We start from the raw sequence: 26,559 nt of genomic DNA, 5'->3' as shown, positions 1-26,559 counted from the left end.
GTAGTCTCCCCACTTAGAATGTGAGTTCCTTGACAGTAGGGATTTCCAGCACTGAGTAGTGTACCTGGCACAAAATAAATGCCTAATAAATACTTGTTTCCTGACATAGAATTTGAATTTAAAGGACCTTAGGAATCATCTAGTAAAACCTCATTTTTATAGCAGAAAAAAATGGAGTCTCAGAAAAGGTTAAATTACCCATGCAAGATGGCCTAGCTAATAAGTAGTAGAGGCAGGATTTGAACACATATCTTCTGACCCCACATTTAATACTCTTTCCACTACATATTATACTTGAATTAAAAATTCAGATAAAGGGGCAGGCAGCTGGCTCAATGGATAGAGAGACCTTAAGACAAGAAATTCTAGGTTCAAATCTGTCCTCAGACACTTCCTAGCCACATGACCCTGGGCAAATCACTTAACCCCATTTCCCTTAGTCCTTGCCTTTCTGTTTTAGAGTTGTCACTAAGACAGAAAGTAAGGTTTAAAAAAAATCCAGGTAAAGAGCTTCTCTGTATCACCTGCCTTAAGAAATAGATTAGTAATCTGATTTTTTTGATGTTTTTGAGTGGTAGAAAATATTTTCATTAGAATTCTGTTTTTAATGTTTGATAATATTAATTTAATAATGTTTAATGATACATTTTCAAATTCCGTTCTTTCAAGTTAGATGAAACCAATCTTTGAGTTAATATGTTTACCTGTTTTAGGTCATGCAATGGGAGAGACCAACTCGGCCCTTTTAAAATGAGTGACTGTACATGGCTGACTTCGGAGGTACAAAATCCACTGGCTGTGGGGCAGTATGTTAACAATTGCTCCAATGGTAAGCCATCATGAACTTTTGGGGCATATCTGATTTGTGCTGGGTTTCTAGAGAATGGCTGAATGTGTAAATGAATGTCTTTGCCATGGTAGCTTATGTTTTTCTAGCATCTTCTCAAGTGCTCCGCATATATTATTTTTGAAGCTTGATAAAATCTTAGAATTAGAAAGGATCTCAGAGCTACATCCTTTGACTCGTATATGGAACAGGTCCCCTTCTGCAAACCAAAGGGGTCCTAGTCTAGCCTTTCTTAGAAGACCTCTCGGGGCAGCTGGGTGGCTCAGTGGATACCAAGCCAGGTCTGGAGTCAGGGAGACCTTGGGTTCAGATCTGGCCTTAGACATTTCCTGGCTCTGTGAACCTGGGCAAGTCACTTAACCCCCATTGCCTTGCCCTTGCTGCTCTTCTGCCTTAGAATGTTAAGGTCAAAGGTAAGAGTTTTTAAAAAAAAAAAAAAAAAGGACCTCTAATGAATGGGGATGGAGAACAGTGAAAAGGATGGGAAGTGGGGAACCCGCAGCCTTCTAAGGTGTGCTGTTCCACCTTGAGATAGTTCTAATTATGAGGGAAGGTTTCCTATATCAGACCTAAGTTTGTTTCTGCTTCTTGTTCCTGCCTTTGCTTTCTTAAGTGAAACCAAGAAAATCTAAAAGCCCATCAGATACTTGAGGACAGCAATCATGCATCTACCATCCAGGTATTCTTTTTTATAGTCTAAGCATTACTAGCAGTGTGACCCTAAGTAAATCACTTCACCCTGTTTGCCTCAATTTCCTTATCTGAAAAATAATCTGGAGAAGCAAATGGAAACCATTCCAGGATCTTTGCCAAGAAAACTCCAAAATGAGTCACAAAGAGTAGAACATGACTGGAAAATGACTGAACAACAAAATCTCTAGTTCCTTCCTCTGATCTTTATTCAACATGATCTTGAGGTCTTCCTGAGAATCCTTGTTGTATGGAGCAACCATACCCTTCTGTAGGATCCAGCAAGGTCTAGTGCTATCAGCTCTAGCTCTGGAGTTAGAGGATCTGGGCTCAAATTTTGCTTTGTTGCTTAACTACCTGTGTAACCTTAGGTGAGTCCCTGAATTTGAATTTCCTTGAGTATTGCTGTCATGGCAGCTAGGTGGCACCAGACAGAAGTCAGCAAGACCAGAGTTCACTCAGATACTATCTTTGTGGCCTGGGCAAGTCAGTTGACCTTTGTCAGCCTCAGTTTCCTCATCTGTAAAATGAGGATCATAATAGCACCTACAATCCCAAGCTTGTGAGGATCAAATGAGATAATATTTATTAAAGTGCTTTGCCCACCTTAAAATGCTATATAAATGGCAGGTATCATCTTCATCATCATCAACCAGCAACCTGTAAAATGAAGGAATCAGACTAGGTGGCCTCTGAGGTCCCCTCTAGTTCTAGACCTCTAGTTTTATTAATGTTCCTCTTTAAATATGGCGCCAGAAGCCAAACTCAATACTCTGGAGATAGTAAGTCTGACCAGACTGTTAGCTCTCTTGTTTCTTACTGGAATCTAAGGACAATGAGCTTTTTTGAAGCTCAGGTATCACGTTGTTGCCTCAGCCTACAAGCCATTAAAATTTCTCCCTGGAGCTGTAATAAATGAACATCTTCCCCTCCCCAGTTCAGACCGTTGATAGGAAACTCCACTTTAAAAGATCTGCTTACCTCCAGCATCATTGGTTTAGAGCTGGGCAGGACCTTAGGGCCCTCAATGTCTAGACCCTCCATCGTACACATAACTTTTCAGGGTCTTCTTAGATCCCCATTCTTTCATCTAGTACATTCGCCTTCCTACCCTGGCCTTGTGCTCTCTGCATGTGAGAAGAGTGCTATCTGGGCATTTATTGCCCATGTGAGTCCTCTGACAGCCCCCTAAGGTCAATGGCATGTCATCACTCCTTTCTCACAGACGAAAAAGAAAAGAAAAATGGATTAAAAAGTAGCGTAGACCTCAGTAAAACCATCTTGGCAGTTGGCTAAAGCAGGCTGAGGGTCATTGGTGAGTTATCCCAAGCTTGTGAGGACTTTCCCCAGTAAAATGGCAGACAAGAACAATTTTTTTCAGCGGCCATGAAAGTGGTGGGAGCATTCACTGTGTTAAGGGTTAAATTTTTGGGTAGGAGTTTGACACAAATGAGGAGAGCAGTTTGATAAAACACAAAACACTTAGATTATTCTTAGAAGAAGTTCAGATAGCAAATAAGAAAGAGGAAAGTGAGATTATTACTCTAATATCTTATAACTATACCTAAATTCCTAAGCCTACCTAAAATTTCTAAAAAAAACCCTACTTTAACTATCTTCGAGGACAGGTCTTCTGCCTGAGCCAGGAGAGGCCTAACTTAACTACACTGTCTACCTAAAATTATATTCATTAACTACCTAAACTAATCAATAAATATTAATCTCCCACAACCTCCTTAAATTCTGTTGCCTATATCCCAACTGTCAGTAGGTTTAAACTGCCAGTCTGACTGAGACAAAAACAAACCAACCACCTGCTCTCTATGGAATGCACAGGCAAAAGCCCCCTCTCGAAACTGTCTCTTTCTTAAATACTTTCTTAGTCTCCTAGGGAATCTTAGAATAAGAGCTCTCTACTGCTCTTATTTAGAAATGTTTCTGTTCATGCCTCTTTTCTGCCTCTTAAAGAAACAGATGGAGAGATAAAGAAACTCCTTTTAACAACTGGAAACAAGGGGAGCTTGGTGAAACATCAAAGATGCTAGGGTGATCTAGTGCATCCCCGGCCATTGCCAGTTGTCCTGACTTTTGTCTTGCTTCTGGTCTTAGATGACTCTGGAAGAGAGAATGAGTCTGATGACTTTGTGCAATTCTGCCTCACGTCCAATTTACATGCAAGTCAAGACATCACCCCGTGATGATATCACTGGTCCTCTCCAAAAAACAAGGACAAACAACAACATCACTCCTTTCTTAGAAATGAAAAAATTGCGCTTGTCCAGGGTCATATGGCTGGGAAATGGAGCTAGGACTGGAACCAGGGTTTTCTTTGAATGATAGTTATTTCAGAGCTTCTCAAGACTATGTAGCTAATAATATAGTTAAAGATCTTGGCCAATTGGAACTTTTTTTTAACCCTTACTTTCTGTCTTGGAGTCAATACTGTGTACTGGCTCCAAGGCAGAAGAGTGGTAAGGGTAGGCAATGGGGGTCAAGTGACTTGCCCAGGGTCACACAGCTGGGATGTGTCTGAAGCCAGATTTGAACCTAGGACCTCCTGTCTCTAGGCCCAATTGGAACTTTGAACACTATTTTATTTTCTTGAGAAAATGTCGTGGGTGACAAAGGCTGCCAGGAGAATTGAAAGGGAAACTAGATTCATATCCATAAGTTTTGTGACTGGTTCTTACACTAACTGAGAATCTCCAAGGGTCAGGCAGGCTTTGCATGGTTGGGAAATCACCAAGATCCCAATCCTACAAGTGTGGGCGTGAAGAAAACAGAAGTTGAGATTGACTAAAGGGACATAAGAAAGAAATATAATGTCAGAAGGCAGGTTTCCAGGACGCAGAAGTTGGAAGGCTGTGGCAAATCTGGGTATAACTCCAAAAAGCCTAGAGGGGTGGGAGAGAAACGAGGGGTAGTAAGTAGGGTTATTTTTGGTGATAGGGAATGAAGCTGGGAAAGGGGGAGAACACAGAAGTTAATCCATCTCTGAATCTTTTACACAGACATGGCACATTGTTGTGAGGGTTTATTTAGTCATTTCTGCTCTCCTGAAAAGTATGATAATAGGGTAAATCATCCTACCAAATGGCTTTTTTAATTTTAATTAATCAATTAGTTAATTAATGAAGGATATTTTTCCATGGTTCCAATGGCTTTTTTTAAACCTGTAGAGAAATAAGAGTAACAGAGGGCAGTGATCAGATGAAAGAAAATGAGTGAATTTTTTAGGTAAAGTGGATAACACGTTGGATCTAGAGTCAAGAAGACATAAGTTTAAATTTGGCTTCAGATCCTACATGACCCTGGGCTAATCACATAACCTCCATTTATCTTAGTTTATTCATCTATAAAGTGGGGATAATAATAACATCTACCTTCCAAGGTTGTTTTGAGGATCAAATGAGCTAATAATTATAAAGCACTTGGCAGAGTGCCTGGCACATAGTAAGCACTATATAAATGTTAGTTATTATTATTAGCTATCATTAAAACTTCAAGAATGTACTCTGTGGCCAGTATACATTCAGATCAGCCTAGGATGAGTTTGGGTTTGGGTGTCCAAAATCTTTGCCACTTACTAGTTGGGTGACCTTGGGTAAACCACTGAATCTCAGGAGTCCTATAAAATAAGAGGACCAGACTTAACCAACCACTTTTTTTTAATTTTTAAATGAAAAATAGGTGCATTTCCCTTCTTATTAAAGTGTCCAACATCTTCTCCAACAGCCCAGAATTTATGGGTACTGCATAATTCTAAACCAATGTTTTGAGATTCTGTCAATTTATTGCATTAACTGAAAGTATTGTGTTGCCAAATTCTTTTGGGAAAAGTGTGAAAGAATTCTGCTCTATGCTGTCTACTCCTTTATCATCAACCACTTTTTTTTAATGCACAGACATAGCTTTAGTTGAGCAGGTAGACATCTACAGACAATAATTTATACCTCCCCAGGAGTCCCATTCTCCAGCCACATCCCCAACTAGGCAGGAGGAACCCGGTAGTATCTGGGAATGTTGGTCAAGCGACTGAGCGATTCCTGCTAGTGTTAGCCACCTGTGAGTCTTATATCATTCCTATAGAAGGCACAGTGATGATTGCTGTTCATAACAAGGCTCCTGACTACAGCACTGAAAGGTCCTGAACCATCAAAGAAGGATTAAATTATGTTTAACAGATTGTACTGATGAATTGGATTCAATATTCAGTTGTACATGTTCCCACTGTGTACAGAGTGCAGCTAGAAGCTTGATGAGATGCAATTAATTTCAATTAGGCAAACATTTATTAAACTCTGTGCAAGGCACCATGCTAAGCCCTGGAGATACAAAAGCCCAAGCCAGTCCCTGATCTCCAGGAGTGGGTGCATCAAGTTTAGATAAGACAGGATTTCTACTCCCTTGTGGAACTTATAATATCATAGTGGGAGATTCAGTTCAGGTTAGCAAAGGTGTATAAAACTTCCTGTGGAGTAGGTGCTAGATACACAGAGACCAAAACAAAATAATCCCTGCCTGAAAGGAATTTTTGTTCTACTTAGGGAAGTAAAGGGGTGGGATGGGAAGAGACAGCATATATGCAGCTAATATATAATATATTTGAGACATATCAAATAAAAAGTCATTTTGTATTTGGGCAGCTAAGTGGTACAGTAGATAAAGTGCTGGACCTGGAGTCAGAAAGCCTTGAATTCAAATTCAACCTCAAGACACTTGCTAGCTGTGTGACTCTGGGCAAGTCATTTAACTTCTGCCTGCCTCCATTTCTTCATCTATAAAATGGGAATAATAATAGCACCTACTTTACAGGGTTGTCATGAGGATTAAATGAGATAACAATTGTAGCACAATGCCTGGCACCTAGTAGGTGCTATATAAATGTTAGTTATTGTTGTTGTGTACAGGAAATAGCAAGTAGGCAAGTTTGGAATGTCAATTCTGTCAGAAGGAGAAATGGGAAATCAGACTCGAAAAATAGGTTTAAGATAGACTGGGAAGAGTCTAAATGACAAACAGGTATTTGTATTTTCTCGTAGAGGTAACAGAAAGTTATTTTGAGAGCAGGCATGATCCTGGGCAGATTTGTCTGCCAACTGTGCAGAAGTTTTATTGGACATTAAAAAGACTGGGTGCAGGGAAATTAGTTCCAGGTAAGAGGTGGTGTGGTCCAATAGTAGAATGGTGTACACAAACCATGTAAGTGAATGGAGAGAAGATGATTGAGACAAGCGATGTTGTGAAGGTAAAATTAAAGCAGTTTGGAAACTCATTGAATGAGGAAAGTGGGAGCAGGGGAGAGAAATAAGGGAAAGGAAGAATCAAATACTATAAAACTGGGAAATCAGGAAAATGGCAGTGCCCTTGACAAAAATAGGGGAGTTAGGGAGAGGTGTGGATTTAGAAAGAAAGACGTTAAATTTTGAGTGTGTTAAGTTTGAGATGTCTATATATACAGGTAGAAATATCCAAAAGACAATTAGTGTTTGGGATGGGCACTCAGGAGAGATTTGAAGGCTGTTTATGTTGTCATCTCCACAAACATGGGAGCTGATGAGATCTCCAAGAAGAAAAGAAGCTTTATACCAGATCCCTGGGATGAAGTCCCACATAGTGGCCAGGATCTTGATGATAACTTAGTACAGTCAAGGAGGTCAAAGAAGCCAAGGAGGGTAAGGAATGAGAAAAGGGCATTAGATTTGGCAATTAAGAGGCCACTGGTTCCTTTGGAGAGAGCTGTCAAATGATGTGGTTGGAAACCACATTGTAGAAGGTTTAGAAAAGAATTAGAGGAGATAGAAGGGGACCCTGAGTTTAGAAAACCATTTCAAGGAGCTTGGCCAAGAAGAGAGAGATAGAGATGGTGGATAAGGAGCCATCTGATCAAGTGAGATTGTTTTTTAAGGATGAGGGAGAGAGAACATATTTTGTAGGAATCGGAGAATAGAGAAAACACTTATCCCAATCAGTAGACAAGGAGAGATTGTAGATTAATCAGAGACTGGGGATGAGAATAGGGGCAATCTGCTAGAGAAGATGGGAGGGAGTGGGACCAAGGGCCCATGTTGAGGGGTTTTGACTTGATCAGGAAAAGGGCCACATCTTCATGTGATTCAGAAGAAAAGGAGTTAATGGGAGAAGGCAACTGAGAGATGTATGATAAGGAGGAGGGGAGCTTGGGAAATTGCCTTGATTTCTTCAGTCTAGTAGGAGGCAGAGTTTGTAGCTGATGGGAGTGGGGAGTGGAGGTTGGGGCTATCACCTTCTTAATAAATGTCTTCTCGGTAGGCTTCCAAAACATTTCAGCCTATGGTTGCCCTTCCCTTTTTTCCCCTTTGTTTCCTCTTTTCCTTCATGCCTCAGAACTCTTCTTTCTCTGTACAGTGTTCTTTAGCTTTCTTATCCACTCTGGTGGCTTCTGTTTTCAACCCTATGAAAATGATTCTCTTTTCAGCATCTCTGCCTCTGACCTCTCCACTCCTACATTTCCAACTTCCTGTTAGCACTCTCTCTTTAGGAATGCCCTATTGCTACCTTAAACTTCCATTGCCCAGAACTGAGCCCCTCACTCGCCTCATCTTGTCACCATGCTTCCTATATCATCATCTCTGCCACTCTCAACCTCTGACTCCACCTCTGGGTCTCTCAGCACTAAGAGGTAAGCTTTTGCCTCATCATGCTAGGAAACAGATCTCTAAAAAACTTCATAGCCATCATCTTTACCTTTCTTCCCTTCCTTTGCTTTCCAGCTTCCCTTTATACATTGTCTTCTCTCCTTTAGAATGTTAGTTCCTTGAGGGTAGGGATTATCTTGCTTTCTTGTATATTTGTATCCTTTGCACTTCACACAGATCTTGGTACATAATACATGCTTAATAAATACTCTGTCTGTTAATAATCCATTTCCATCTTTATCTCTTTCTACCTCTATAACATATCTTTCTATCTCTATTGTCTGTATTATCCATTAATCTTCTATTTCTTTCCACCTCTATTTCTACCAATACTTATCACTTCCTCACTGTCATCTATTTTATACTCTTTTTATCTACCATTTATGTATATCATCAATCTATCTCCATCTCCCTCTTTTTATCTCCATCTCTATATCTTTCTAACTCTATCTCTGTTGTCTGTCATCTATCTGTAGCTATTTATCAGTAATCTATCTCTTCCTATGTCTGTCTTTTTCCATCAATATCTATCTCTTCTTCTCTATCTCTGGCATCTGTTGATATATCGGTCTCTCATCTGTCCTCTATTTCTTTCTACAATATCTTTGCCATTTATCTATCATATTATCTGTCACTTATCTCTTTCTACCTCCACTTCTTTCTATCAATATCTATGTTTTCCTCTCTGTCTCTAACATCTATCTATATCTATGTCTGTATCTTACCTATCATTTATTTATATAATCTATCATCCATCTTCCTTTATTCTGCCAATACCTATCTCTTCCTCTCTCTCCATCATCTATCATTATCTCTGTCTCTTATCTGTCATTTATCTATATCATCTAACTACCTCCATCTCCCCTTTTTTAATCTCTCTAATCAATCTGTATCTTTTAACTATAGCTGTTGTCTATCATCTATCTCTAGCTATTATCTATCAATTATCTATCTTTCTTTCAATATCTAACTCTTCCTCTCACTCTCATCTATCTCAATGTTTGTCTCTAATCTATCATTTATCTATCTCACTTATATCTACCTATCTCCATATCACTTTTTTATTCTTTTCTATCTCTTTTGTCTGTTCTTTATCTAGCTATTGTCTATTAACTAATCATTAATCTCTTCCTACTGCTGTTGCTTTCTGTCAGTATCTATGTCTTCCTCTCTGCCTCTGTCTTCTATATTTATATCTCTTTTTCTTGTCCATCATGTAAATGATCAATCATCTATCTCTATTTTATCTCTACCATCTATTTAATTTGTTATCTATCTCTAGTAATTATCTACCAATCGTCTATCCCTTTCTATCAATCTCTTTTCCTCAATCTATCATCTATCTCTGTATCTGTCTTATCTATCATCTTTATCATCCATCTCTTTATTTTCTCTATTGTCAATCTATTTTTGTTTCTGTTTTTGTCTCTATCTGTTCCTCCCTTATAGTCTGTTCCTTTCTCCAGCATCACTACCATAATTGGTGCTACTATGATCTCCCAGTCACAGGTTTCTACATCTTTCTTGATTTCTCCCTCTTTATCCCCTATATTTGGTTCATTTCCAGGTCCTGTTGATTCAGACATTGCAATTTTTCTCTCTCTTTTCTGATCCCATTGCAACCACCCTAGTTCAGAACAGTGTTACCTCTTAGCTAGAAAATTTTAACAACCTTCTAACTGCTTTTTTTCTTGCTTTCTATCTCCCATCTGAAATCAAATCATTCATACTCCTGAGTAAGCATTCAAATGAACTCCTCTCATCATATCACCTATTTTTTTTATTTCAGAAGCATTCAGTGTCTGGCCATTGCCTACCAATAAAAGTATAAAGTCTTTCTGCTGCCATTCAAGGCACTTTAATGTACTCGGGTCTTCAACCTGCCTCTTCAACTTTGTCTTAATATTATTACCTTTGTGTAATCTCTGTCCCAGCTAAACTAGGACCCTCTCCTGTTCTCATTGTGCCCTCTCCTGTGTTTGGACTTTTGTTTAGGCTCTCTCTTCTCCTTTTGAAATTTCCATTGTCCTTTCAGGCCCACTTTAGTCATCAACTCCTTCAGGAGACCTTTACTGATTTCTCCTTCCCAGTTCTTTGAACCTCTCCTTGTATTTCTTGGGAAGGTAGTATGGAAGCTAGATGGTACAACATATAGAAAGCATTCAATCTAGGATCAGGGAGACTTGAATTCAAATCTGGCTTCACACATTTGCTGGTTATGTTAAAACTTAAAATCACTTAATAACCTTTCTACCTCAATTTCCTCATTTGTAAAAAAGGATTTAAAATAGTATCTGCTTTTCAGCGTGGTTGATTTTGTTATGTGTAAATTAAATATTTAGGGGACCCCCAATCCCAGAATACTCACCCATCAGGCATCACAGAGTCATGTGTTTTAATTTGCCATTGTAGCAGTAGCAGGCAAGATTTCTGGCCGATGGAAGACAAGGGTTGTCATGTGACAAGACTGAAGAGAAACCCTGGCCAACTAGACAATCTCAGGGGAAGGATTTAGACTAAGCTGAAAAAGCCAGCAAATAAAGTGGGGCAGCTCACTCTCTCTTGACCATTTTTTGGCTTGTGGAAGAAGTTCTCTCTGGAGAATAGTTCTGGCACTTATCGTGTAAGCCATCTCTGGCAAGCTTGAAGCAGGGGGCCGGGACAGTGCTGGGCCAGCAGGGACCACATGCCAGGCTGGAAATCCGGGAACTCATGCTCTCTTCTTTGGCTCCAGTCCCTTCCTGAACTCAAGCCCATTCCTTGACTGGCCTTAATTTGTCTGGAGCTGAGCCCCCTGGCCACCACTTGTGAAATGGACCAGGGCCCATGGTGGAATCTAAGACCCGATGGAGCAGAAGCAATGAGGCTGGAGACTTTGGATAGTTAGGTTGGTAATACCTTCTTCTTTTTCTATTTCATTCTCTTTACTAATAAATACTTATACATTTAGTATAAAGTCTCCAAGATTAATTTTTATTTATGTTATAAGAATAAAGTGAGCTGATATTAATAAAGTGTTTTGGAAACAAAGTACCTTATAATTGCTGGCTATTATTTGGCAGCTAGGTGGCTCACTGGATAGAGCACTGGACTTGGAATCAGAAAGACCTAAATTCAAATCCTGCCTTAGTTACTAGCTATGTGACCATGGACAAGTCATTTGACCTTTTTTGGACTTAGTTTCCTTATCTGTAAAATGCTGATAATAGCATCTAAATAGGAGAGTGATATTTGTAAAGCATCTTTGCACACCTTAAAATGGGAGATGGGATAGGATAGGGGAGAGCAAAGTAGTAGAGAGATAGCGAGTTTCTTTCTATAAACTTCGCCTAATAGATCTAGAAAATGCAACAGATTCAATCTTGATGAGGAAATCCAGAAAAAGTCACAGGGAGTCATTTGTCCAGTTCAGCTCAGCAGAAGGAGAGAGAGAGACGGAGCAGTCTGTGGATTGACATGAGGTTGGCCAGGAACCTGCACACCAAGGAGCCTGGCAGCACTCAGTTAGAGGCTGTGTGCCAGGAGAAGAGGAGGACTTTTGCCAGAGCACCCACAGACTCATTAGAGCATTGGTATAGAGGCAGTGCCAACTTCCAGCTATATTGCCCATTCCCTAGACCCAAGTTATAGATCCAGGACAGAGTGAGGAGGGGACCCCTACACAGCAATAGTGTTCCTGCATAGGGAAACCCAGGGCTGAGCACTGAGAAAGGAGGAAGTTTAGAGGCAGACAGCAGCAGTGGCAACAACAATGGGACAGCTAAATAACAAGGTCTGGAATCCAAGAACCAAAGGGAGTCCACTGTTCTGCTGCTCTAAACTAACAGAATTTTCCACCCAGCCAGTGGGGACCAAGTCCAGCAGCATCTATTCTTCTCAGATCCAAACTTAGGTTAGGAACTTGCAGAGTTCAGACCAGGGAGTAGCAATCAAATTGTTGCCTGGAATCAGATTGTTTGGGGAGTACTGAAAATTTGCAGGTTCCCAGCCTGTACTTGAGAGCCTAGAATAACACAGAACTCAGAACCCCAAGAAAGCAACAACAGAACCATTCCAGCACATCCTTCCAGAAGTATCAGAGCCCAGCCCTAACATCAAGTCCAAAGCCAGGAAGTAGGCTGGAAAAATGGAAAAAGAAGACCATCATACAGAGCTATCATGGTGGCAGAGACACAAATACAGAAGAAGAGAATGATCCCCAAACATTTATAAACAAAGCCTCAGAGAAAAACACAGCTTAGGCACAAATTTAACTAGAATTCCTGAGTTTAAAAATATGTTTATAAATGGTATGAGAGTGCTTGAGATAAAAACTGAAAAAAATTAAAGTTATGGAAGAAAGAATTAGAAAGGAAATTAACAACTTGACTCATGAGGCATGAAATCTTGCTCAGTAAGAAACTCTAAATATCTGAACGGACCTAATAGAAACCAATGACTTTATGAGGCAACAAGAAATGCTAAAGCAAAGTCAGAAGACTGAAAAAAAAATTGGAAGAAAATGTTATTTATTTCATAGCAAAAATAACTGACCTGGAAAACAGATCGAGAAAAAAATTAAGTCATTGGTCTATGTAAAAGTTCTCTCCAGGAGGGAGAGAGAGAGAGAATGAGATTAAAGAGAGAGAGAAAGTTCAAACATTATAATTCAAGAAATCTAAAAAAGAAAATTGTCTAGATCTCTTATAACTAGAGGACAAAGTAGAAAAAGGAAAGAATTGACAGTTCACTTCATGAAAGAAACCCCAAAATGAATGCTCCTAGGAATATTGTAGCCAAAATCCAGTGTTTCTAGGTTGAAGAAAAAATACTGCAGGCAGCTAGAAAAAAAGAATTCAAATACTGAGAAGTCAGTTAAGGTCACACTGATTTAGCAGCCACCACTATAAAGCAACAAAGAATTTGGAATACAATATTTAGAAGCCAAAGGCTATGGATATACAAGCCAAGAATCGCTTTCCCAGCAAAATTAAGTATAATGTTACAGGGGAAGAAATGTGTCTTTAATGAAATAGAGGACTTCCAAATATTCTTGATGAAAAGGAGAACTACAGAAAACCTTTGAAGTACAAACACAGGAATAAAGAGATGTATAAAAAGGTAAACATGAATGAATAAGGAATTAAACAAGAGTAAACCGATAACATAATAAGAGATGACATGGGTCCCTTCTGAATGCTCTCATCATCAGGGATTGTATAGAGTAGGTCTAATTGGACAAAGCCTGGAAGTGTTTCTATTTCTGCTTTGATGATTTTAAGAATGGAAAAAGAAAGGAACAGGAATACATTGAAAAAGAATAGTTAGGGTACACAAGTAGACATTTATACAAATGAGGCAGTGAGGGGGTACAGCTGAGCAATGTCATCTGCACTAGTCAAAAGAAGGAAGAGTACACATGCATATAATTGGCTGCAGAATTCCATTTCACTCTGTAGTGAAATAAAAGAAAAGGAGAGAAGAGACAGTAGGGTATATCAAAGCAGTGATCTTGTGAAGCTTGTTCTAAGATGTACAAAAATATTTATAATTTTTTTAAGTGGCAAAGAATGGGGATCTGAGGAGCTATTCATGAAATGGTGAGCAAATGAAAAAGATATGATATATAAATGTGATGGAATATTTTTCTGCTGAACTCTTATCACCATAATGATCAATAAAGATTCCAAATAACCAGTGGTGAAACATGCTTCCCACCTCCTGATCAAGTGATGAAGGATTAGGATGCGGAATGAGTCTCTTTAGGGTATGGCCAATGTTGAAAGTTGTCTTGATTGACTATTTATAATGTTTATGATGGGTTTTGTTTTTCATATTCTCAATTGAAGGATAGTTAGGGTGGGAAAGTGAAAAGGTCTTGGCTGATTAAAAAACAATCTCTTGTTACACACACAAATGCACATGCACACACACACACACACACACACACACACACACCCTTCGGAATTCTAATCAACACAATGACCAACCATAATTCCTGACTACTCATGATGAAACCTGAAAACCTGTTGCCCCATCTTTTGACAGAGAGGTGATGGACGCAAAAGCACAAATTGAAACATTATTTTAGACATGGCCAGTGGGAAATTATATTTTGTTTGACCATGCATGCTAGTAAAAAGTGTTTATTTTTCTTATTTTCCCAAAGGGAAGGATGGGAGGTGTGAAGATAGGAGAGAGAGAAGGCTGATCTTTGAAAATAAAATCTACTTGAAAAAACTCCTACAATACTATATAAATATTATTATTGAAACAGTACTAGATTTGGAGTTAGAGAACCTGAGTTTAAATATCTAGCTTTCATACTTACTACCTATGTGAGCTTAGGCATATTACTTACCCTAGGCCTCATTGGTAAAATGAAGAGGATTTTTTCCTTTTTTTAATGTTTATTTTTGTTTTTATATCACCTACATTTTTCCCAGATATAAAAAAAGAGAGGAGAAATTTTCAGAAAACAACACATTATATCAAAAAAAGTTCCTTCTTCCTTCCTTCCTTTTTCTTTTTTCTCTTTCTTTCTTTCTCTTTCTCTCCTCTTTTTCTTTTTTTCTTTCAAATTCTTAGCATCTGTCTTAGATTCAATACTGTGTATTGGTTCTAAGGCAGAACTATCAGGGCTAGGCATTGAACTAGGGTCATACAGCTAAACCGTGTCTGAGGCCAGATTTAAACCTAGATGAGTTTATGATGTTTTTTAAAATGGTACATATCCATAGTTCCCCACCTCAGCAATGAAGAAATAGGGATTAGGCTAGAAGATTTCAAAGGTTCCTTCCAACTCCTATTCTATGGTCATGTTCTGCCTTGTGTCCCAGTGATTTGTGTGCATATAATATCCCCTCCCTCTTGGATTGTCAGCTCTTGGAGGGCCAGGTCCCTGTATTATTTCCTCTTTGCATCCCTAGTGTCTAGGTAGGTACTTGATCACCATTTGTTGAGGTGAATTGAAATAGTGGCATTTTTAAAAACAAGGCCGGAAATTGAAAGCTTTCTTTAGTTCTCAACTGCCAGGTTGCTAAGTTGGCCCCTGTCCATAAGCATTCTCATTAACAGAACTCTTGCAGCTAATTTTTGTTTCAAGAATTTGAAAATAGCTGGCTTTCAAAAGAGTCTTGTTTAGGACCACAGGCATAAAACGGGCCAGTTGCTCTGATAGGAAGCTTTTGCAGCCATGCAGGAGGCAAGTCCTGTGAGTAGGAAAACCATGTGCTGGCTTTTCCTTTAAGGCAGGATTGCCACGTGGTTAGACTAGTAAACCCATTGATGACTCTTTTAAGAGGGTGGCATTTTGGGTGCTCTTTTCAGCAGTCATATTAAGGTCACCTACACAGAAACCCTATTTTTATCGTTTTTGTTTTATTATTGGGAAGTGAACACCCCCCTTGTCCTTATTGACCATGATATTTTGACATTTCCCCGTTCTTCATAATAATCTGCTGGTTATTTTTTTCCTGACTTTACATGATATATTGAACATGTCACACTAGAATTAGATCTCTGCAGTCTTGTTAAACTGGACTTTAGCTTCCCATGTGGCTTTGATCTAGTCGTTTACCTTCTCTGTGACCTGCAGACCATGGGAAAAGGAGAGGCTAAGTTGGTTTAGCCATTTATTTTATGTGATGCTTTTTACTGTACAAAATATTACAGTGGTTATAAGAAATGCTCAATCTCCTTGTTAGGTTTTTTAAAAATTCTCATTCAGGTTCAGTAGAAAACACAGGCAAGTATGCCAGGTTGAAAATAACCTGCTGAATTTCTTGTAACCTTGGAGGGAGAAGCAGGCTATGTGTCCATGGTACTGCCTTGTGGGTTTGTTGCCAAATCCTCTTCTTGCTTTGTGTTTTGTATGAGGAAATGCTTATCATATTTGGTTAAGTTCAGGAAAAAAAATAATTACTAACTCACAAAATCTTTCTCCTTCCTCTCTCCTCCCCCTCCCTCTCTTCCTTTCTTTCATTCTCTTTGCCCCTCTCCCTCTTTTTCTTTCTTTACCTCTCTCTCTGTGTCTCCCCCTCTCTGCCTCCCTCTCTCTTCCTTCTCTCTCTCCCTCCCTCTCTCCCTCCCTCTTTCTTCCTTCTCTCTCTCCCGCCTCTCTCTCCCTTTCTCTCTCCTCCTTCTCTCTCTCCCCCTTTCTCTCTCCTGCCTCTCTCCCTCTCTCTCTCTCTCATTCTCTCTCCTTTCTCTCTCTTTCTCTCCATCCCTCTCCCCTTGTTCTTTCTCTTTCCCTCTTTCTCCCCTACCTTCCTTTCCTTCTCTTTCCCTTTTTCACCTCTCTCCCTCCTTTTCTTTCTCTTTCTCTTTTCTCCTCCCTTTCCCTCTTTGCCTCTTTCTTTCTCTTTCCTTTCCTTCTTCTCTCCCTCTCCCTCTCCCTCTCCCGTCTGTCTCTGTCTCTGTCTCTGTCTCTATCTTCCTTCCCTCTCTCTCTTCCTCCCCATCTCTCTCTTGTCTCTCTTTCTCTCGGTCTGTCTCTTTCTTTGTTTTTATCTTTGTCTCTGTCTTTCTGTCTCTGTCCTCCCCTCTTCTTCCCTCCCTCCCTCCCGTCTCTGTTTCTCTGTCTCTCTTTGTCTCTTTCCCTCTCTATCTCTCCTCTCTCTCTCTTTCTCTCTCCCTCTCTCTCTCATTCTCTCCCTCCTTCTCTCTGCTTCTGTGTCTCTCTGTCTCTCCCTTTCCCTCTCTCTGTCTCTCTCTCTACCCCTTCTCTTTCTCTCTCCCCCCTCTTTCTTTTTCTCTCTGTCCCTCCCCCTTCACTGACTCCTTTCTCTCTAGACAAGGCAGCTAATGTGTGTTATCAGGAATTCGATGTGCCTGAACTTTTCCCCATGGAATTGAAGCAGTATCTTCCAAACATCATGTTCAGCCGTGACACACAAAGGTCAGCATCTCTCAGAAGAGTGGTTTGTATCTATCTCTTGCCTCATGTTAGCCATTTTTCTGAGGAAAAAAAAAGCTGTGTCACACAGCATTTCCCAAATTAATTTGGCCCCCCAACTTTCTTAGGGTCTGAAATATAATGATAAAATCCACAAATGCTGGTTTGGTGTGGGAAGGTGGGAAAGGAGAAATAAACATAGGGAGGGCTTCCCTGGGATTAAATACTGGGGGGAAGTTGGAGGAAACTTTGAATAAACAAAGGAAATTAAACTTATTCTCATACTCCCCAAATTGTTACATAATAATTCATACAAGAGTTCATAGTGTTTTTTAGCAGAACACAGTGCTAGCTTTGACGTTTTACCTTGGAATTTTCTTTCAATTGAACAGAAAAGGAGATGGCCTTTTTCTTGTAATAGAGAGCTTGGAGCCAGGAAAGCATGGATTCAAGACCTGCTTCTGATCCATACTGGGCCAGCTACTTAACTTCTCTGTTCTAGACAGCTCTGTTAAGACAATAAATTGCAGAGAAAGTGCCAACTTGCATTGGTCAAAGGTTTTTTCACCACGGAGTTCTCTGTACCAGAGAAATCACAGGTCCTGGCCGTTTTGCTCTCTCTACTGAACAGAACACCAGGATTCCGTGGGGCATATTTTGGGAAAGACTTGGAGCTTTTGGCCAAAGATAAAATAGTTTAGCCAGAGCAAGAATCAGACTTTCATCTTCTGGAACACATTAGCATTAGATGATAATGGGGATCAGAATTAGGTAATTACTTAATTCTCCAGCAGTTCAGTGGATAGAACTCTGGGCCTAGAGTCAGAAAGACCTCACTAGCTGGGTGAGCCAGGGTGAGTCACTTAACCCTATTTACCTCAGTTTTCTCATCTGCAAAGCTGGAGAAGGAAATGGAAAACCACTCCAGGGTCTTTGCCCATAAAACCCCAAACGGAGTCATGTAGAGTCAGATGTGACTGAAACAACTGACCCAGATGACATAGAATGGCTTTATTTGTCCAAATACAAATTCCTATGGAAGCAAATAGATAATAGTTAAAGACAATTATGCTGTCCCTTACCTGCTTCCCTGGTTGTTGTGTAAAACATACGGCTGTTTGAAATGAAAACTGCTCCCTCATAAAGGAAAACAGTCATCTCTGTGGCCAGAGTTCCTCCTGTCCCTTCTATTTTAGCCTCCAAAACATGTTGAAAAGTGGGCACGGTGAAGCAGGACCACAGGCGAGGTAAAATGAGTGTCTAATGAAGTGTTAGAGGGTTTAGAAAAGACTGCAAATCGGAATGGTGATTCTGAGACTATTTATGTATCTAGTGTGTAGATTTCAACCTCAGATCCATTTCTGAGGTGGGGGGAGGGGGAATAGATAAAATGCATAAGCTGTGAGCCAAAAAAATATCTGTGTTGCTCAGATGGGGTTACTTCTTTCAGTTCAGTCAAATATCATAGTTAGCTGCCCCTGTTTGGAAATTCACAGTAATTTCTGTGTCAGACAAAGAGGGGCTTCTTTTGAATAAAAGGTATAATTTATGAAAGATATGATTCTCTTTAATAAAAGAATTTCACATAAATTGGGATTCTTATGGTGCATTATGACACAATGTAGGCCTTTGGGAATTGTAATTTTTAAATTAACTTCATTTTTGCCCTTTGGTTAGTACTCGTTGATAAAATAGACATCCTTAAAAAAAATGACATTTCTTTCCAAGTATTCTCTAATTCTCTCACCCTTCAACTTCTTCAAATGAGGTTTTACTGTAATCAATTTAAAGTATCTTGCTCCCCATTTCCCTTGGGTTCATAAACCCACACTTGGGAACTCTGAATTGAGGAAAGGGACCGACTTAACACTAATTATGAATAGTTTCTTTTTGCCCATTTAAGTAGCTGTTAAAAATACAGTATAGAGGAAAGAATGAAAACCAGAAGACATGCTCTCTCTTGAAATCGAGCAACCATTTTCCAACCATGCTGAGCCCACAGAGGTAACATTTTGTAGGCCAATAGAGTGAGCATGCCCACAGAGAATCAATTTCCTTAGAAGTAAGCTTATGATATTGGGAAGGAAGGGTTTGGAAATGCATTTCTATAGTACCTACCATATACCAGCATTGTACTAATTTAATTTATAAATTTTATCTCATTTAATTTTAATTTTTAATTAATTTTATCCCATTTAATATTTTTCATCTCATTTCATTTTTATTTTTAATTTTCCCATTTAATTTAAAATTTTATCTCATTTAATTTTTATTTTAAATTAATTTTCTTATATAATTTACAAATTTACATCATTTAATTTTTATTTTAATTAAATCATCTCATTTAATTTACAAATGTTTATCTCATTTAATTCTCACAATAACCCTGGGAGATAGGTGCTGTTAATGTCCCTTTTTTTACAGTTGAGGAAACTGATGCAGAAGTGTTAAGTGTCTTGCCCAGGGATACCCCGCTAAGTAAATGTCTGAGGCTGAATTTGAACTCGAGTCTTCCTGACTCTAGCTACAGAATTGGTATAGAGTAAGTGCTTGAATTGTGTCCAAAAATAGCTTTCGTCTTTATTGAAGTGAGCTTTTAGCTGGGGGCCTTTGTGAAGGAAGAGAACACATGCACACATTGGAGAACATACTAATAAAGTCATTTAAAAATGTAACATCCAGAGCACAGTTTACAATTGTGAAAACTTGTGATCCTTAAAATTGGTTTGGGGCACCAGAAGACGAAATCCAGCCTTCTCAGAGGAGGTTGTAGATTACCAGACAGACTTGTGAAGCTCTCCACAAACTCTACAGGGCAGAGCGGAGGGAGCTGCTACCTGGTTGGTTCTGAGATTACTGACTGTGTTTTCTAACTTGTCAGTTGGGGAAGCAGCATGGTGCAGTGGAGAGAGCTCTGACTCTGAGGTCTGAGGAGCTGGGTTCCAAATGTGACTCTGTTATTTAGTAGCTGTTTGACTTTGGGTGAGTTGCCCAGCCTCCTTGGATCTCAGTTTCCTCATCTGTAAAATGGGGCTATTGGACTAGATTGCCTCATAGGTCCCTTGCCATTCTGCTATGTACAAAATATGTGGAGACTTCCAGTTCCAGAGCCAAGATGGTGGAGTAGAAACAGGGTAGCTTAAACCACTCTGAGAATTTTCTCCAGCCAACCTTAAAATAATGTCACAAAATGAATACAGGAGTGAAAGAACAAAATATATGCAAACTGTGAGATTGATATTTTATCTTTGCCTAACACTAAGCAAGTATTTATTAAATTCTTAAGATATGTGCTTTTGTTGGTCAGTTATCTCAGTCATTTCTGACTCTTTATGACCCCATTTCCATTTGGGGTTTTCTTGGCAGAGATATTGGAGTGGTTTTCTGTTTCCTTCTCCAGCTCATTTTACAGATGAGGAAACTAAGGCCAATAGCATTAAGGGACTTTCCCAGGGTCACCCAGCTAGTAAGTGTCTGAGGCCCCCAGTTGCCTAGCCCTGGCCTTTGAGTCAATATCTAGTATTGATTCTAAGAGAAAGTAAGGGTTTAAAAACAAAACAAAAAAAGTAGTTCTGTGCTAAGTCCTGAAGAAAGCAAAGGATTCTGGGAGACTAATGATGCTATTCAGAATGATGCTTGTCATGTTGCTCTATCATGTATCAGTGAAGAAGTGTAAAAAGCTTCTGCTCTCTTCTGAGTTAATTATAAAATTAAATTTAAAAATTAAGATGTTAACGGGGAAACGGAAGAAACGTTTCATATGTAATTTTTATCTCAGCTACATTTGTATTGAAAGATGTAAACCCAGGCTACTCTTAATTGATGTACCACATTAATCAGAGTTAACTTAATCAAATCTCAACTTTCCACCTTGGTTTCTCACAGCCTGTTGCGATGTGTGGTTCTTGTGGCACTCAGGGACATCAAGCAAGGAGAAGAGCTTTTTTCCAACTACTACACGATTGTCAACTAACTTGATGAAATTGGTTTTTCTATTTAACTATTCAGTTGGCTCAAGAGAGCTTTTCTTAGTGAATTTCTCTGGGTTGCGTGTGGTGGAGATCTACCCTTTGAGATCTCATTAGACTGGGGATTTTTGTGTTCATCTAAATATTGCTTTTATATTTTGATGCAGTGATAGAAGCTGTTTGCTTCAGTGACTTTTTAAATTTGTCATGCTATTTCAAATTAAATTGCTTTTTACCAAAATGCACAATAACTTATTAAATTAAAAATAGCTTCCTGAATATATCCCTTCGCAGTCTCTTTGTTTACTTGGTTTCCCCATGATGAAATTCTAATGTTTAAACATTACCAGGCAGAGACTTGACAGACCTCATTTGGTGCTGGAATGACATTGTTCACCGTTTTGGTGGCTTTGACATGTTCCAGTCTTATCAGAAATCTTGTCTTCCCTTTTAGGGGAAGATGAGATTGGGAATGGGATTGCTATGGCTGCCATTGGGTCACATGGGTAAAATTTAAATTAATATCCAATAACTCCAAGTATTATATTTTATAAGATTTATTAATAATCACTTGAAGTAGAAGAAATAAAAGGACAAAAGTAAAAGCCTGAGTAAAACCCACTTTCCCAGCCGTGATCAGGGGAATAAAGAGTGAGAGGCAGGGCTGCACAAAACTTATATCCTCCCTATTAGCACGTAATGCGAGAAGGAACATGGGAAGCTGGGATTTAGAGTCCTGGGGAGCAAGTTCTAATTATACACACAGAATGTGAAATTTAAAGAATTTCTTCTTACTTGGCTCAAAGGAGCTTAGGAGAAGGAAACTGTTATCTATTAAACACCTACTTTGTGCCAAGCACCATGCTAAGTGCTTGGCAAATATTGTCCCATTTGACCCTTGCAGCAGGTCTGGAAGAAGGAGGTGCTATTATCCCTATTTAACAGTGGAAGAACTGAGGCAAACCAAGGTTAAGTGATTTGCCCAGAGCCATCCAGCTAGTACGAATCTGAGGCTAGATTTGATTTCAGGTCTTTCCAATTCCAGACCTGGTGCTCTATTGCCTTTGCCATCTTGTCTTGCTGCCTAGAAGCCAAGAAGAGTTACTGCAAAGCCCTGGATTATTGACGTCTTGATGCCTTTGCTTTAAAGGGGCAGAAAATGACAGTATTAGCATTTGAAGGTTTACAGAATGCTTTATGTCTCCATGGAAGGAGGACGGGTTGGAGGAAGGGAGAGCATTTGGAACTGAAAATAAATACTAAAACAATAACAACATAATGCTTCCCCTATGTCATCTCCTCTAATTTTTCACAGAAATCCTGCCTTTCCTCAGTCTCCCTGAGAGCTCTGAATAATATTGGCTTGTCTACTGTCTTCTTTTTTTTTTTTAACCCTTGTACTTCGGTGTATTGTCTCATAGGTGGAAGAGTGGTAAGGGTGGGCAATGGGGGTCAAGTGACTTGCCCAGGGTCACACAGCTGGGAAGTGGCTGAGGCTGTGTTTGAACCTAGGACCTCCTATCTCTAGGCCTGACTCTCACTCCACTGAGCTACCCAGCTGCCCCCTACTGTCTTCTTGATGAGGCACATAATCGCAAAATAATTGGCTCTGGACTCTAACAGCTTTAAGTGTTGCTTAATCTTTGTCTGCCTCAGTTTCCCAGCTGTAAAATGGGGATAACACCTTCACCTACCTCGCAGGGTTGTAGTGGAGCTCAAATGAGACAAGTGTAAAGAGTTTGCTTAGCCCAGGGCTCAGCACATAATAGGTTCTGTATAAATGTTTATTCCCTTCCCTTCAACTGTCATTTCTACTTCAATTTGCTCCTTTCTCTCCTCTCATACTGTCACCACCCTAGTTTCTTCCTGATGATTCACCCGGGCTACTGTAATAGCCTTCTAATTTTTCTCTTCATCTTTGACTCCTATTTGCTCTAATTCATTCTCTATTTATCTACCAAAATCATCCTTTTCAAGCATGGACCTAATCATGGCACTCCTCTGCTCCTAAACCTTTGGCAATTCTCCATTGCCTCTTGGGTAAAATACAAAAAAAAAAAAAAACCCAGTTAGTACTTTAAAGGCCTTTTTACAAAAGATCTGGCTGCAGTCTACTTTTTATCAGTTTTATTTCACCAATCTCCCCTTCATTTGCTTTCTCAAATGCCACCAAAATTGTCCTGCTTGAATTTCCCTAAACTGATATTATCTTCAGTGGTCTTTGGGCCTTTGGCCAGTCTGTCTTTGATGCTTATACCAGGCTTCCTCATTATTGTAACTTCATGGAATGTGTATTTTCCTTCGAGGCTAGGTTCAAACACCACTTCTTATGTATAACATTTCTTGATTCCCTTAAAGTGCTTGATCATTGAAGCACACTGTTTTTCACTTTATTTCCTTCATGAGTTTTTTCTTGAACATGCAATATGTGCCTTTTTTCACACCGTGATGGATATGGAAATACGCACTGCACGACAGCACATATATTACCTACAGCAGGTTACCTGCTATCTTGAGGAGAGAGGAGGCAAGCAGGGAGAGAATTTGGGTCACATAATGTCAGAAAATAAATGGTAAAAATGGTTTCTTTATGTAATTGAGGGAAAAAAGTAAAAAAACTAAAATAGAGTGCTTTATCTCTAAATTCTTCAATTTACTTTTAACATGTTATATTCTCCAAGTAGAATGTAAACTTTTTTTTTAACTGTTACCTTCTATCTTAGAACTGATACTAAGTATTGGTTCCAAGACAAAAGAGCAGTGAGGGCTAAGCCATGGAGGGTTAAGTAACTTGCTCAGCATCACACAGCTGGGAAGTGTCTGAGGCCAGATTTGAACCTAGGACCTCCCATCTCTGGGCCTGGCTCTCAATCTACTGAGCTACCCAGCTGCCTCCAGAATGTAAACTCCTTTAAAGTAAGAATATGTATTCTTACTTTAAAGTAAATAATATTTAAAATGAAATTTATAAAAAATATATATCATATGTAAAGTATATGATATATACATATATAATATACACACATAAAAGATATACATGCATGATGTATAATATATAAATGATACACAAACATACACATACATGTATACAAAATGTACATCACACACAAAATATGTACACACATGTAATACATGTGTGTAAAATATGTGCACGTGACATAGGTATGTTATATGGTATGAACACACACATGATATATGCCTATAATATACATGCTGTGTGCATAAAATATATGCATATAAAGCATACATATATGATATATGGAATCTATATGATATGTACATATATAAATGATATACACATAAAATATACACATGTATAAATATATAGGCATAATATATTCTATGCACGTATAACACATGTGTGATATATATGATATAGTACATATTATATATATACATATGTGTATGTATTTGGTCTTCATATCCTCAAGACCTAAGAAAATGTTTAATACATAATAGGCTAATAAGCATTTAATAAATATTTGTTGAATTAAATTAGGAAATGAGATGGCAATATCTGTGTTGAACTTTTAATCAAATATCTTGAAGTATAAATAACATAGTCTGTCCAATGGGAAAAATCCTGGTCTGAGTCAGGAGACCTGGGCTTTAGTTCTAACTCTCTAGCTAATGAGTTATATGGTCATGAGCAAATCACCAACTCCTTGAACCTCAGTTTCTCTATAAAATGATGGAATTGGACCAGATTATCTCCAAACTCCTTTACAGTGAATAAATATTAGCTCAAATGATGCCAGATACAGCTTGTTCTACCTCTGATCAATAAAAGAGATGCTGATATACCAAATAAGCAAATACACCTTGGAGAATGCCGAGGAACAAGAATGAAGATGTGAATCTTTTGCCAAAACACACAACCTGCTGTTGTTAGCCATTCTCTCCTCAGCTGCCGTAGTTAGCCTCCATTCACAAAAAAGGGTTCCAGAGGGGACGGTGGGGGATCCACTATTGAATCTTCCCTCTCTTGCCAGGCAAACTGGTGGAATCAATAATGGGCAGGATCACTTGACATTTAAGCCACGGAGGGAATGATAGCATTGTTTCTAGGAGGGAAAAACATGCCTGACTAATTTGTTATTTTTCCCAGAGGACTTTGTGGGTTAAAGGAGAATCCGGGAAAATAATCCATTTAGATAGGCAGAAAGTCATTAGCAAAATTGTACACTAAAGGCTATTTTAAAAATTAAGTTACCATGAGATTGGATACAGAAGACTTTTGTCACAAATAAAAAGGTAGGTCCTTCTCTGAGTTGAGAAAGCTATACGATCGGGTTCCCCAGGGATCAGTGCTAGATAGGACTGACAAGCCAAGTCAACAACAACAACAACAACAACAACAACAGCCTATAAGACTAGATGAGGGATACCTAGGGAGCACATTGGATAGAGTCAGGAGGACCTGGGTTCAAATCTAGCCTCAGACACTTCCTAGCTGTGTGACTCTGAGCAAGTCACTTAACCCCTTTGCCTAGGTTTTGCTGCTTTTCTTAAAATTATATGAAGACAGAAGGTAAGGACTTTTTTTAAAAAGAATAATTTATGAAAGTATGGGAATGGGCAAAAAAAATGAAAGATGAGGTTTAATGTGTAAGGTTATTGAGACAAATATAGTGCTGATTAGGAATCCTGATCCTGATTTGCCCGTGTGACCTTAGTCGAGTCACAAATTTTCTCAGCATCACTTTCCTCATCAGAAAAATGAGGGAGTAGAAATAGATGATCTCAAGGTCTGTCCTAGCTCAGATATATGAACTTGGGAATGTTGGGCTTTGGATTTTGACTCAACAAGGATTTTACTGTCTCGAGAATTGTTTCAAGTCCTGCTAATACAAAGAAAAGCTAAAATATAGTCCTTATCCCCAGAGACCTCACATTCTAATAAGAAAAAAAAAGGAGGCAAATGTGTATGTACATAGAAGATATATACTCTGTAAGTCAAAACAGTTTCAGAGAGAAGGCACTAGCTATGAGGTGAGAAAGAGCCTAGGAAAACTTCCTAGAGAAGGCAAGATTTGAGTTGAGTCTTGAAGGAGGCCAGGGAAGGTAGGAGGCAGTGGCAGGGAGGGGGAAGCATTCTAGGAATGGGTGACAACTATTAAAAAAGCAGAGTTGGTACAACCAAGATAGAAGAATAGCTGGAAGAAGTCATACAGGAAAGCAACTTAGAAAGACTGAGAGTGGTTCTATTCTATCTTGATAGTCTTTAAAAGAAGAATGGAAAAGCAAGGAAAGAGGAGCATTTACTGGGGAGGGCAAGGAAGACGGGGAAATTATCTCAAATAATTGAGGTGGGAGGAAGGGAAGAAGGGAAGGAAGGAAGAAAGGAAGGAAGGAAGAGAGGGAGTGAGGGAGAGAGGAAGGAGAAAGGAGGAAAGGTAGCAGCATTTACTAAGTACTTACTATGTGCCAAGGCACTGTGCTAAGTCCTTTGTAAATATTATTTTTATTTTGATCTTCACTATAACCCTGGGAGGTAGGTGC

At 39.1% G+C, this 26,559-nt stretch overlaps 1 protein-coding gene across 1 annotated transcript in view; it reads left to right on the top strand.

Moving 5' to 3' along the window:
• The window catches only part of SETD9 (SET domain containing 9), a 32,007-nt gene extending 10,682 nt beyond the window's left edge, over nt 1-21,325 (top strand). The window contains exons 4-6 of the mRNA XM_044663868.1: nt 714-829; nt 16,987-17,092; nt 20,975-21,325. Coding sequence (XP_044519803.1) covers nt 714-829; nt 16,987-17,092; nt 20,975-21,062 — 310 coding nt within the window. The 3' untranslated portion in view covers nt 21,063-21,325. The remainder of the gene's footprint in view (nt 1-713; nt 830-16,986; nt 17,093-20,974) is intronic.
• The last annotated feature ends 5,234 nt before the right edge of the window (nt 21,326-26,559 follow it).

The sequence above is a fragment of the Gracilinanus agilis genome, chromosome 1, assembly GCF_016433145.1.
Source record: "Gracilinanus agilis isolate LMUSP501 chromosome 1, AgileGrace, whole genome shotgun sequence".
In the NCBI taxonomy this organism is placed as follows: Eukaryota; Metazoa; Chordata; class Mammalia; order Didelphimorphia; family Didelphidae; genus Gracilinanus; species Gracilinanus agilis.
The sequence above is the reverse complement of the archived record's forward strand: the minus strand, read 5'-3'. Positions and strand labels throughout refer to the sequence as shown.